Source organism: Mus musculus, chromosome 14 (genome assembly GCF_000001635.26).
Source record: "Mus musculus strain C57BL/6J chromosome 14, GRCm38.p6 C57BL/6J".
Classification (NCBI taxonomy): domain Eukaryota; kingdom Metazoa; phylum Chordata; class Mammalia; order Rodentia; family Muridae; genus Mus; species Mus musculus.
The window spans coordinates 55,478,284-55,490,582 of record NC_000080.6 but is presented as its reverse complement, the minus strand read 5'-3'; the positions used below and the strand labels follow the sequence as shown (position 1 = coordinate 55,490,582).

Genomic DNA, 12,299 nt, shown 5'->3' with positions numbered 1-12,299 from the left:
CCCGTGGCGTCCTTGGCACCGTCCCTGGGGGTGTGAGGCTAAGAGTAGCACCTGGGAGTTCCCGAGCTACCTCCCCCAACAGCTGGCAAGCAGCTCCGTGGCAGGCAGACGTAACCACCCTTGAGCGGCAAGCTCAGGCCTTGGAGATAGGGAGGAGGGCTAGGGAGAATTCAGAGATCCAGCACTGCTTAGACTTCTCAGATACACTAAGCACCTCACATTGAGAAATAAACACGCACTGATTCAGAGCAACGCGATCATCTTCATTTTATTTGTACCTTATACGTAAATTGTTAATTTCTATCTCTGTTCAGGTCTGTCCCTTCTATCTCTCCTCAAAGTGTCCAGAGGCGAGGATGAGAGGGATTTGATCTTCACTAAAGTAGCCACAGTCTTCTCAGCAAGCCCTTTTCCCACTACCTATCCCCCAGCTTCCCGCCCCCTCCCCAAAGCCGTTTTCAAGGCCATAGCAACAGCAAGGATGCTCATCTGACCACACTTCGACCACAGGGAAAGCAGGAACTTATCACTGGGCAGAACTGATTTTGTGAGGTGAACAAGATGTTAGGTGGTGGCAACGAAGGGCGACAGAGGCAAGGTGGACTGAGCCCGCCCCACACACCTGCCCTGGTAGGCTGTTTCTGGGTCCTCAGAGGCGAGAAGGGGTTCCTCCCCCCACTACTACGGTCTCTCCATTGATGTAACTGGCGTCTTCAGAGCATAAGAAGGAAACTATGCCAGCACAATCCTCTGGCTTGCCTAGCCTGGGAAACAGGAGACAAGGAGAAAGCAATTGTCAAATAGGTTAGCTAGCCTCTCTCATCTGGTTCACAGGACATGAAATTTGCTTAAGAATTATCAGGTGGGAGCTGGTGAGAAGGCTCAGCAGTTAGGAGCATTGGCCAGCTGCTTTCCAAAGGACCCAGGTTTAAGTTTCAGGACACACACACACACACACACACACACACACACACACACACACACACACACACACACACACGGCAGTTCACAACGGTCCAAAACTCCAATTCCAGGGGTGTGTGATGCCTTCTTCTGCCCTACAGGGACAGGAGCACCAGGATCATGTGTGGCACACAGACACGCATGTAGGCAAAACACCCATATGTATTTTAAAAATTGAAAAAAAAATTAGGTGATTTTTCTCAGAACCAGTGTACAACCTTTTTTTTTTTTGCCTATTAAATAGGGTGATTATGATTAGGTGCTTATAATTTATAGATGCATAAATACTGTATCTTGCAAAACCATGTTATATTTAAATATAGAAACACTGTTTTTAGATACCAGAATGCAAAGTCAGGCCGATAAAATGGTGAACAATTATTTGATGTTTCAAAAGAAATGATTTCAACATGTAAATATGCTATTTGAGTGTCAGAGAGTCGGTGCTGATAGGAAACGGCATGACCGAGGCGTTTCATTTGTACGGGTTCAGTGTAAAGATCCTCTTCAGCAATCTATTTTTTGTCCTCTTATCAACACATTTGTTTTATAAGGATGTGCTAAATCACACAGTTTGTACCGTGGTTCTGTATGTTCTAGGGGTGTCAGCGTGAGGGACAGAAAGGCCTAGTGTTTCTCCAACCTCTCTGCACAGTGTAGTCACCCGGAAGGGTTAATAAAAAGAAAAGGTAAAAGATGTATAAATTCTACCATGGGTCAGTTAAAGAGGAGACCCTGGAAGGGTGCAGTAAGCAGGCGCACTACTGAAAGCTCCTCTAGATGCTTCAAACGTGCAGCCGGGATTCAGATGCTTAGGATTAGATGACTCACTGGGGTCCTAGGATGGCAATACTGTTAACCGAGCCTAAAGCTCATGCCTAGCCTCAGCTTGACTTTGGGAGGACTTGAGGAAGTCTGGAGTGTTTGGACTAGTGAAGAGGTAGGCACTGCCAGCGTTTGCCCTTGAGGGGTCAAGCTAGAGCAGCCGGAAGGCAGAGAGAGGCAGTGGACCTAGAACAATGGAGACCTAGCAAAACTGTCTGCGAGCTTCAGCCAGCCCACTGGGGAAGAGAGCAAGTCGCACAGGCACAGTCTGGCCTCAGGACAGCTTCGCAGTGATTTTATTTGGGTTGTGGGATTGTCAGGCTGAGCTTGGGAAACACCACGATCTCCTGGGTTCTGGTCTCCACAGGTGCCAGAGAGGCAGACAGTGGACAAGGGCTCTGCTTTGGGCCAGCTCTGATGCCTTTGGTTTTTGTACTGGAAGCAGTGTCCTTGGTCAGGTGATAGGAGTGATAGGGTCTATGAATCTGTGACATCTACAAGGCTCATGCTGTGTTATCTGTGGGACTGAGAGTCAGGGGAGAGCTTTCTGTCTATCCACACTAACCCTGACCTGCTTACCTTCTGATTTGCATGGCTTCTTTTATGAAGTCCTCTCTTGCTTTCTCCTCCCACAACTGCGGGAAGAAGGGAAATCTTTTCATGTGCAGGAAGAGGGAAAGCACGGAAAGAGAATGGAGGAACACTACAGCCTGTTAGGGAAGGGTTCAAATTCCCAACTCTTGTTGCTTCTCCACTCTCTTCCCTCTCCACTGCCAGTCTCTTCTTCACCCTTTCAAGTCTTATACAGGTATCTTGTTAGGTCTCCTTAGTTCTCATCCACTTTAGGAGACAGGATACAATATGGGTACAGCCTGAATTTCTGACTCTGCTTCACTTGGTAGAGCCCAGTAGGAAAGGGGTATGTGGGAGTCTGACCTAGGGGAGGTGTCTGGTAAGGACAAGGGTATGAGGAAGCATAGGCGGCAGGGATGGAGTTGGGGGGTGGGTTTAGTAGTTGGGTCTGGGCTTCCCCATCCTTTCAAGGGATCTTGGGGTACAATGTTTTTCCTTCTCACCACACTGCTGAATCGAGTCTTGATGAGTCCAGGTGCTAAGCAGTTCACTCGAATGTTCTTCGGGGCCAACTCCGCTGCAAAGTTCTTAGTAAGACCCAGCAAAGCTGTTTTGCTAACATTGTAAGGACCCAGAGACTAGGGAAAGAAGAGAGTTGAGTCTGTTTATTAGTTTGCAGGGTCACTTTTGGAAAGATTCTTAGTCTACAACAAGGGTGGGCGCTGAAAAACAGCACCGCCTGTTAGGGAAGGTCACAGTCAGAGATCGCCTTGTGGTTTGTGTAGGTTAGGGTTCATGGAAGCAAGGTGTCTCTTTTGTGGGAGAGGACTTGGTAGGATGATGGTAAAATACATCTTTGGGCAGTTGGAGGGGTGGATGGCGTAGGATGGAAGGAGCGACAGGTACTCACAGGGAACCGAGTGAAGCCTGCTACAGAACCCACAATCACCACTGAGCCGCCTCTGCAAAGGAAAATGAGCTGAGCTGACTCCCTCCAGCATAAAGAGCGCTGCCCCTGTGGGGCACACATCACCCGAGCTTCCTCTCAGTACCAGTACCCTCGCTTTTCCATCTCTGGCACCACCGCTTTAATCATCATGGCTGTAGCTGTCACATTAATGCTCAAAACCTGAAGGCAATAGAGAGGAAGGCAACATGAGAAGGGTGTCACGGGGCCCAGTGATGAGTCACATGTTCCTTGAAAAACGCCTGTTAGAGTTGATAGAGACCAAACAATGGAACTGCTTAGGGTTCAAGACTGAGTGCGTGCCTCTTATGGCTTGGTTAAGTAGATGATGGCACACTAGGTTAGACGAGGCAGAACAAAGCCAGTTCATCTCTCCTACCCAGCCAGTCCACAGTCAGCTTGACCTCTTGGGACTGCCTACTTTGGTTTTGAGCTGGATTTTAGTACTTCTCCCAAGTAGGGAGAACCTGAGATTGGGCCATGGCCTGGACCTAGAGTGGGCTGGGTTTCTCTAACCTATTATTGGTTTTTGAGACAGGGTCAGTCACTGAACCTAGAGCTTACTGATTCAGCTGACTGGTCAGTAAGCTCACACCATGGCCTTGTTTTCCCAAATACTGAGATGACAGGTACACTGGAGGTTTGATGTCTACTCTTTATGATTTTACAACAAGCACTTTGTATAGGCTCTATACGGGGCTTTACAGTATATAGTTTAGGCTAGTCTTGAACTCGCTGTATAGTCTATGTTGACCTTAAATTTACAGTGATCCTTCTGTCTCAGTCTCCCAAGTACTGGGATTACAAGTGTGTGTCTCAACACTTGGCTTTCTTCTAAGTTTTCTTCTTAAAAGGTTCCAGAGCCAGGCATGGTATGAGAGGGGAGCAGGATACTGGATGCTAACCCTCATAAATGCTTTATCAAGTCCACAACAGGGTGAGCCCTCCACACATGCCCTGGAGGAAAGCGAGGCATTTCCCAGGCCAGCCAAGCTTGTGTGGAGGCCAGTCTACTGCTGTGTCCATCTCCTCTCACCTTGTCCCACACCTCCTCTGTGACATCCATTAGATTTCCAAAGAAAGGGTTGACAGCAGCATTGGAGACCAGGATATCAATCCCCTGGTGACGCTTCAGAGCCTAGAGAGGAAGAAGTCGTGAGTCAGGGCTGCACACGAAGAGATGGATGTTCATTTGTCAATGTTGATATGGAGTTTTTTCTTGGGAGCAGTTGTCAAATGTCTTTCTCAAAGCACATTCTCTCTAAAGCCCCTCTAAGGTCTGATGACATTTGAAGTCATTATTTCTGTGTGTCTCCTGACCTGCTTGTTCTTTGAAGGGCATCTCTGACCCCTCGCTCTTTTCTTTACACTTCTATTTAGCCAGCTCTTTCATCCTTATGTCTTCACCTCTCTCCTCAAATCTATTTCTAGACCTCCTCTTGAGTCCCAGCCCATTTCCTCTAGCGCCACTGCCCATTTTCCTTGAATATGTTACCATGGCCTCGAAGCTGGCCTGTCCACACGTACCCGAATGGAGAGAGATCCCAGGAAAGGATCATTCTTTCCTCATGGTGCACGTGATGACACCTAGGTCTGAGGAAGTTAAAGTTTCAAGGTTGTAACTCAGCAATCACTTTGTAGAGCATCTAAGCGCAGGAAGGCCCATTCCTTTGGTATTTGGGAAAAGTAAAAGGATCCCCTCGGCCCCCGCGGTTACAATGCAGTGGCTGAACTGAGGTCCGACTCCAGCTCTAGTGGAGAGCTGATTCCTGGGAGCCTTCTGCAAGCCAGTCGGAATATTTATGAAGCAGCCGTGCAGGAGACCTGTGCTGGTGAGGACACTAGCCTGGCTCTGAAGCAGCCTCACACTCAGCTTTGATATCATTTGCTCTTCTTCTTCTTCTTCTTCTTCTTCTTCTTCTTCTTCTTCTTCTTCTTCTTCTTCTTCTTCTTCTTCTTCTTCTTCTTCTTCTTCTCCTCCTCCTCCTCCTCCTCCTCCTCCTCCTCCTCCTCCTCCTCCTCCTCCTCCTCCTCCTCTTCCTCCTCCTCCTCCTCCTTCTTTTTTGGCCCAGAAGTACAGAAGAGGCAAGGCAGAGACTGAGGCTTAAGCTGAGAAAGCCAAGAAAGGAGGCACCTCACTTTCTCAGTAAGTTGTAAGTAGGTGGTGAAGGCATTGTCAGGAGTTAGAGGCCACCTTAAAACCAGCCTTTGTATTTGCCCAGACCCTGCAATTTTGAAGCCTTGGGCAAATAGCATGTAATGGGCCCTCAATCAACTTTGTGCCTACAATTTGGCAAAGGAGGGGTGTCATTAACAATGCGCGCCATCTGCCAGCTTCTCCTTTTAACTAATTATTCTTGCTAACTAGGTGCTAAGCTCAGTTGTTTCTACACTGCTAGAGGAATACCCAGGCTGTCAACGTGTTCATTTAACAAAAATTTAAAGTCATAGACTCCACTTAAACCACTACCAATGTGCTTGCTCATGCATTCTAAATGTTGGTATTGTAGCCCAAAAAGACTCAGTCACCTGCCTTCACTCCATGTGAAAAGCCTGCTGACATGTGACAGGCAAGACCAACAGAAGGAAAGTGATATGTGCCATGCTCTGTGACTGTCTGAGAAGGGGAGAGGGTAGTGGACTGAGCCAGAGGGTGTTTGCTTCTGTCTCCCTCCTCTTTCATGCCTGTCTGCACACACAGGGGAGAAGTCTTTGTTGACTGAGCATCACAGAATCATACACGTTCATGAGAAACTGGGTATAAGAATCTCTGCTTATGATCCCAGCTCAAGGGAAGTCGGGGTAGCAAATCACAGGGTCAAGGCAGTCCGAGCTATAGAACAAGACCCTGCCTCACAACCTCAATCCCCAACATAAAAAGCCACCCTCCAAAATGCCAAAAGAGAAAAGACCACGGTGACGACTGTCAGACTTTGCTCTAAACTGTACGATCACCACACTAGCGTGCTTTGGACTGGTCTGTTTTGATGGTTATTTATTTAAGACAAAGTAGGATCAAGTGGGGGAGCCTGGCTTGTGCTGCCACAGCACTGACTGTTCAACTATGGTCAGCCACCTTTGGGGAACATCTGTTCTCCCTTCAGGAAAACAGTGGACACAGGAGAACACTTCAAACTGCTGATGGTCACCCTGTGACTCTCCACCCTGACATCTGTTGTTCAGCCTTCCCAACAGTTGTTTGTTTGTTTTTTTAAATTTTTTTTTACGTATGTGGACGTGTCTATGTGAGAGTATACTGTGTGTCTGTGTGACTTGCGTCTCTTATTCTCATTTCACAATGTAACACATGGTTAGAAAAATCTTCACACTGTCTCTTGAGTAACCCATACTGGTCTCTTAGCCACTGCTCTAGAGCAGGGTAACAGCCAATGGCTCACTGATGCTCGTGGTCCGGCACCTTCTGCATTCATTGTCACTACTTCCAGATTGTCCTTTGAAAGGTCAGTTTTTGCAAGGTGTCCTTAGGCTGTGGAAAAAACAGGGATGAGGAGGAACGACTTTCAGCTCCTATTTTAGCCACAAATCGTGGTGTTACTAATGACATAATTCTTGCCTAGGTCTTGCTAAATCTGAGGTTGATAATTCTCCTTTAGGAGCTGCACAGCACTCAGAACTGTGCATACTGGTTTGTGATTGTACAAATTCAGTATGGGCATCGCTTGGTGCAGAGGCACTGCAGGGGAAGGTCCAGCTTGACCATTTCTGAGTTTCCTGTGAGATAAACCCGGTTTGAAAGAGGTTGGTACCAAATTTTGGCTAAAAATGAAAAATATTTTTCGGCTCTGCCTCACCTCCCCAAAAGGTACCCAGAGCCACAGGTGTGGGTCTTATCAGTACCCACGGGAGGAATCGGGTCCATGTCCACCCAAGCCAAGGTTAAAAGCCCACTCATCTACGGATGAGAAAAATCATTTGATCACCTCAGTTAAGCGTTGCCTTATTTAACTTAATTAATAGGGGGGAGAGAGATTGGAGGCGTACTATTGAAAGGGCAAGCCCTTCACTGCCTCCCACCCAAATAAAAAAGCCAATTGGCCTTGTACTACAAGAGCCGGTCAAACTCCTTCTCCCTGTTTCCCACCTATCATCCAAAAATGCGGAGGAATATCAACTTAGTGTTATTCTTATTATAGTGTATTTCACATTTGTTCAGTCAAACTTAGCCAGAGTTCCAACGCCCTACTTAAAATTCAACTAGAAAGTTACCTACCAAGTACTAATTAGCATTATAAAGTCAGAGCCTACAACTCCAGGCTTTTCAGTTAGTTGTTTACTAAGATAAGAAAGGACAGTCTTAGCCAGATACAGTTTACCATAAGAAAAGTTAAGGAATCCCACGAAAGCAGGTTTTTTCTTTAGCCCTAGATTCCAGGCAGAACTATTGAGCATAGATAATTTTTCCCCCCTCAGGCCAGCTTTTTCTTTTTTTAAATTTTGTTAATAAAAGGGAGGAAATGTAGTCTCCCCTCCCCCAGCCTGAAACCTGCTTGCTCAGGGGTGGAGCTTCCTGCTCATTCGTTCTGCCACGCCCACTGCTGGAACCTGCGGAGCCACACACGTGCACCTTTCTACTGGACCAGAGATTATTCGGCGGGAATCGGGTCCCCTCCCCTTTCCTTCATAACTAGTGTCGCAACAATAAAATTTGAGCCTTGATCAGAGTAACTGTCTTGGCTACATTCTTTTCTCTCGCCACCTAGCCCCTCTTCTCTTCCAGGTTTCCAAAATGCCTTTCCAGGCTAGAACCCAGGTTGTGGTCTGCTGGCCGGACACAACAAGTTTTATCTTGCTCCAAGCTCCACGTGGGTTTTATTTGCTTCACAACTATTGACATTCTTTTGGGAGGTCGTGGAAGTCCCTGAACCCCATCCATGCAGCCCTCTTCCTACTGCAGGATCAGCTAGGTGGACTTGCTGGGGGCCAGAGCATGTTTTCCTAATAAGGCTTTGCTTCTTTTCTTGTGTATTTGCGTGTTCATATGTGGGTGCACATGTGTGTGGAGGCCTGAGGTTGACGTCAGGAGTATTCTCTGGCTGCTATTCCACCTTATTCTTTTGGGTCGGTATCTGTCAGTCAAATCCAGAGCTTGCTCTGGGTATCCCATCTCTGTCTTCTGAGACTGGAATTACAGGTGAGACCTCAGATACACCTGGGACTTATGTGGGAGTTTTAGGCTCAGTCCTCTTGCTTGCAGAGCAAGGCATTTAATACTGAACCACTTCCTAAGCCCCTCCACACCTTATAGGATTTTGACATGAAACTGTGCATGGCTCTGGGTTTGACCCCAGCACTGGTGTGTGTGTGTGTGTGTGTGTGTGTGTGCATAAGCATGTGCACGTGCATGTGTGTGTGCATCTGTGTGTGTGTGCTTACATATGTGTGTGTGTGCGTGCATATGTGTGTGTGCATGTGTGTGCATGTGTTAAATGGCTGTCACTAATCGACCTTTACTTCTCAGGACAAACACTACAATCCCAGGCTCTTCCAGCAGCCTATGCCAGGCAATGCAACTTTCTCAGATTCAAATTCGACCCTTTACAATGCACATTTAAGACTTTGTCCACAGTTCTTTAAAAATGAAATTATCTTGGGGCTGGAGAGATGGCTCAGTGGTTAAAAGCACTGGCTGCTCTTACAGGGGACCCTGGTTTGGTAGCCAGCACTTGTATGGTGGTTCACAACCACCTGTAACTCCAGTTCCAAGGGATATGGCACCACCCTCTGACACACAGTGTAGAGACACACATGCCAGCAAAAACCCCTCATATACATAAAATAAAAATAAATAATGGAATTGTCTTATTTTATATGTCACACTTCAGTCAAGTGTTAAGGCCCCCTCTTTCAAGAAGGCTGCCCACATTATTTCTGCCAACTGTCTGATGTGTTCACTCAGGCTGTGCTTTCTCTGTGAGGGTGTCCTCCCTTGGATTTGGGGGAAGAGTGCACACCCTGAAACTTGGGGGAGACACACCGTCTTTGCAGCTTGATTCACATTTTCTTACACAGCTGGAGATGGGTGCCAAGTGTCAAGTCTGACACAGGCTTAGACTAAAGTTTATTTGGGCACCCAAGGCTTGGCACTACATAAATGGAGGATGTGTCTGGTGGTCTGCTGGCTTGTCCTGAATCACAGGTATTTTTTTTCTGGATGATGAGATGATACAGTCTCTGTAAATACAGGGAGAACAGACCTTGCCTGGGTGGAGTAGCCCACACTTGTATTTCCAGCACTGGGGGAGCAAGCTCATGGCTAGACAGGGCTGCAAGATGAATTACATACCGCTCTGGCTCCAGTACAAGCTCCTGGCCCCCTTAAAACAAAACAAACCAATACTAACAACAAAAAGCCCACATAAGGGTCTGAACACAAGAAATGGCTTGTAGTAGGTAAATGAAACATAGTGAACTGCCTCTCCCCAGTGCCCACGAGCTCTATGAGCCAAAGAACAGGAGAGCATTTATTAACTCAGACCAGGGAACCAGGAGCAGGCATTTTTTTTTTTTTGGGTGGGGGGAGGGTATCTAAGGGATCATGCAAGGTTGAAGGACCAGAGCGACTTTTGAATCTCTGGCCGGGAGAATCTGGTTGTACTTAGACTTTGGGATGCAGACATAACCGAAAAGGGTACACAATAAAAATGTATTGGTGAGAGTCTGGAGAGATGGCTCAGTAGGTAAAAGGATGTACTTTTCTCATAAAGGACCTAAGGTCAGTCCCCAGCACCCATATCAGGTGGCTTATGGCCACCTGTAACTCCAGCTTTAGAGGGTTCAAGACTCTCTTCTGGCCCCCATGGCCACCTACACTAACAAGTACTCCCCTACCATACTCAGAATGAAACATAATGAAATTAATGTTTAAAATAATATTGGTGGACGAGTTTGGGTGTGAGCATTAGGATGCTAACAGGGGTCAGCATGGGTTGTATCTCACCAATGCAGTCCTAGAAACCAGGCAGGAAGGCACAGGCTGCCTTGCCTCCCTTCTGCCATGCCTTGGCCCAGCACCCATATTCTGCCTGCTCACCGTGGTTATCAGCTTTTCTCGATCCTCTGCCTTCCCCACGTGGCACACGATGCCAGTCACACTCAGGCCCTCTCCCTGTAGTGTGGCCACTGCACGGTCCACATTCTGCTGTTTGCGGCTGCTGACGACCACGTGGGCCCCATCTTCAGCCAGGCGCCGGGCGATGGCAAAGCCGATCCTACGAGGGTAAAAGGTGACACACTGTCAAGGCCTCTACCGCAGAGAAGAGGGCGAGAGCATGCGTGGGCTCTGCTTTCAGGCTTTCAGCACTGGACCCTCGCTCTCCCTGTATTCGAGCTTCACGCATTTCTACTAGGTAGAGTAGGCTTTTAATGGTGCGGACAGAAGGATAAGCTCAGATGATTTTATTATGATCTTGTCTTTTACCCCAGTTCCCGGGACTGACATCACCTGCCACAGCCTTCATGACCGATTATTGTACCTATGTCCAGTTGGGAAAGAGGGGAGAGAAATAGATGAGTGTTCAGTTGCCATGGACTTAGGGGCCTTGCTGGAAGAAGCCCATATCCCCAAATACCTCTTACCACACTACAACCTCACAATTCTATCTTTTGATATATTTGGGGGGGGCCTTCACCAAAAAAAGCATGGCTCAAAATGTAAATATCAATTACATATTTTATAATAGCCAGATGTTAGCTTTTCATAGACATCTGCATTACAGATTTTCAAGGAGTTTTTTAATTTAGTAAGGTCCTGTGGGGATTAAAAAACTGGATAGTTGAGAGTGGTGGGTGAGACAGGCTGGGCACGGAGGCCCAAATATACAGACTGAAGTAAAGATCTGGGCACGGGATCCAGGTAAGGGGTCCCTAGGGAGCAAGAACAGCAAGCAGAGCTTTGAAGCCGTGACTGGTTGTTTTGGTCTTCCCAGACTCTAGGTGGAGCTGTCGATTGGGGCAGCCCAGAAGCACCGGGACCTGGGTCCTTCTGGCAGCGCCGAGCTCTCACAAAGCCGAAGGCAACAGTGATACAAGGGCTAGCCTGTGGCAGGGCCAGGTCGGGGATTCGGAGCGATTTCAGGTCCACCATGTGGGTTTCCTTTTTCTCCCTCGGGGTGGCCTTTGGCCGCATCTGAGGCTCGAGGACAACAGTCCAGGAGTTAAAGAGTACTTGTTTCTGGATGAAGACTCTGGCTCTGGTACTCACCCGTCGGTGGAGGCTGTGACCAGGGCCACCTTATTGGAGAGAGGGTTTCGACGAGTCAACCCGGAACTGGCCATCCTCACCGACATCCACGCTTGAGTCCAACCACCTAACAGCCGTCCCGCTTTCTGCATAGTTCAGGCCAGGGGGTTGGGTTGAACTCTGCTAGGGGAGGGGACTGTTCAAAGGGCGGGAGGCTGGTCTAGCTGGGAGAGCTCTGACTTCCCAGACTGCCTGCCCCTCTTCTAGGACCGGCTCTGCGACGGCCCGGGACTAGGCGGGAGCCGCGGCGGTTGCGAGCGCTCCCTGCTGGCGCCCCGCGCCCCTTTGCCTGATTTGGGACTCCCGCAAATTCTCAGTCCAAGTTTCCTTCAAGACCCCCACACCTCTTCTACCAGAACCCCCAGCTTTTCCTGTGCCCCAGCTGCTCCTCCCACTTCTGCTGGTCCACCTTTTTTTGGGATGGGGTCTTAGGAGAGTCGTTGGAGAGGAAGCTTTGCAATTTTATTTATTTTTGTTTTGCTTCCTTAAACTCCAAATAATTCTTCCTTTATAAAAAGCCTGGGTTTGTATGCAGGACTGCACAGACAACTCATTTGGTAAAATGGTTGTTGAGCAAGCATGCTGGCCTGAGTTTGGATCTTCAGCATTAACATAAAAAGCAGGGCTTGTCACCTAACAGCTGTATTCCTAGCTTTAGATACACAGACAAGATGATTGTTGAGGCTTTTGGTCATCTGGTCTTGCCAATCC

General features: G+C 47.9%; 1 protein-coding gene across 3 annotated transcripts; it reads right to left on the bottom strand.

The window, feature by feature from the left end:
* Positions 1 to 242: 242 nt before the first annotated feature.
* On the bottom strand, positions 243 to 11,842 carry Dhrs4 (dehydrogenase/reductase (SDR family) member 4). 3 transcript variants are annotated; one of them, NM_001037938.2, is made up of 8 exons: positions 11,550 to 11,825; positions 10,380 to 10,557; positions 4,365 to 4,466; positions 3,420 to 3,490; positions 3,272 to 3,323; positions 2,865 to 2,999; positions 2,368 to 2,423; positions 243 to 764 (listed from the first exon to the last, which is right to left on the bottom strand). In NM_001037938.2, exons 1-8 carry the CDS (start codon positions 11,678 to 11,680, stop codon positions 650 to 652), a joined length of 840 nt encoding a protein of 279 aa, NP_001033027.2. In that variant the 5' UTR covers positions 11,681 to 11,825; the 3' UTR covers positions 243 to 649. The 3 variants fall into 3 exon arrangements, with proteins under 3 accessions (NP_001033027.2, XP_030103712.1, NP_109611.1); XM_030247852.1 differs by lacking the exons at positions 2,865 to 2,999; positions 3,420 to 3,490 and having other exon boundaries at positions 11,550 to 11,842; NM_030686.2 differs by lacking the exons at positions 243 to 764; positions 2,368 to 2,423; positions 2,865 to 2,999 and having other exon boundaries at positions 3,006 to 3,323.
* Between the last annotated feature and the right edge of the window lie 457 nt (positions 11,843 to 12,299).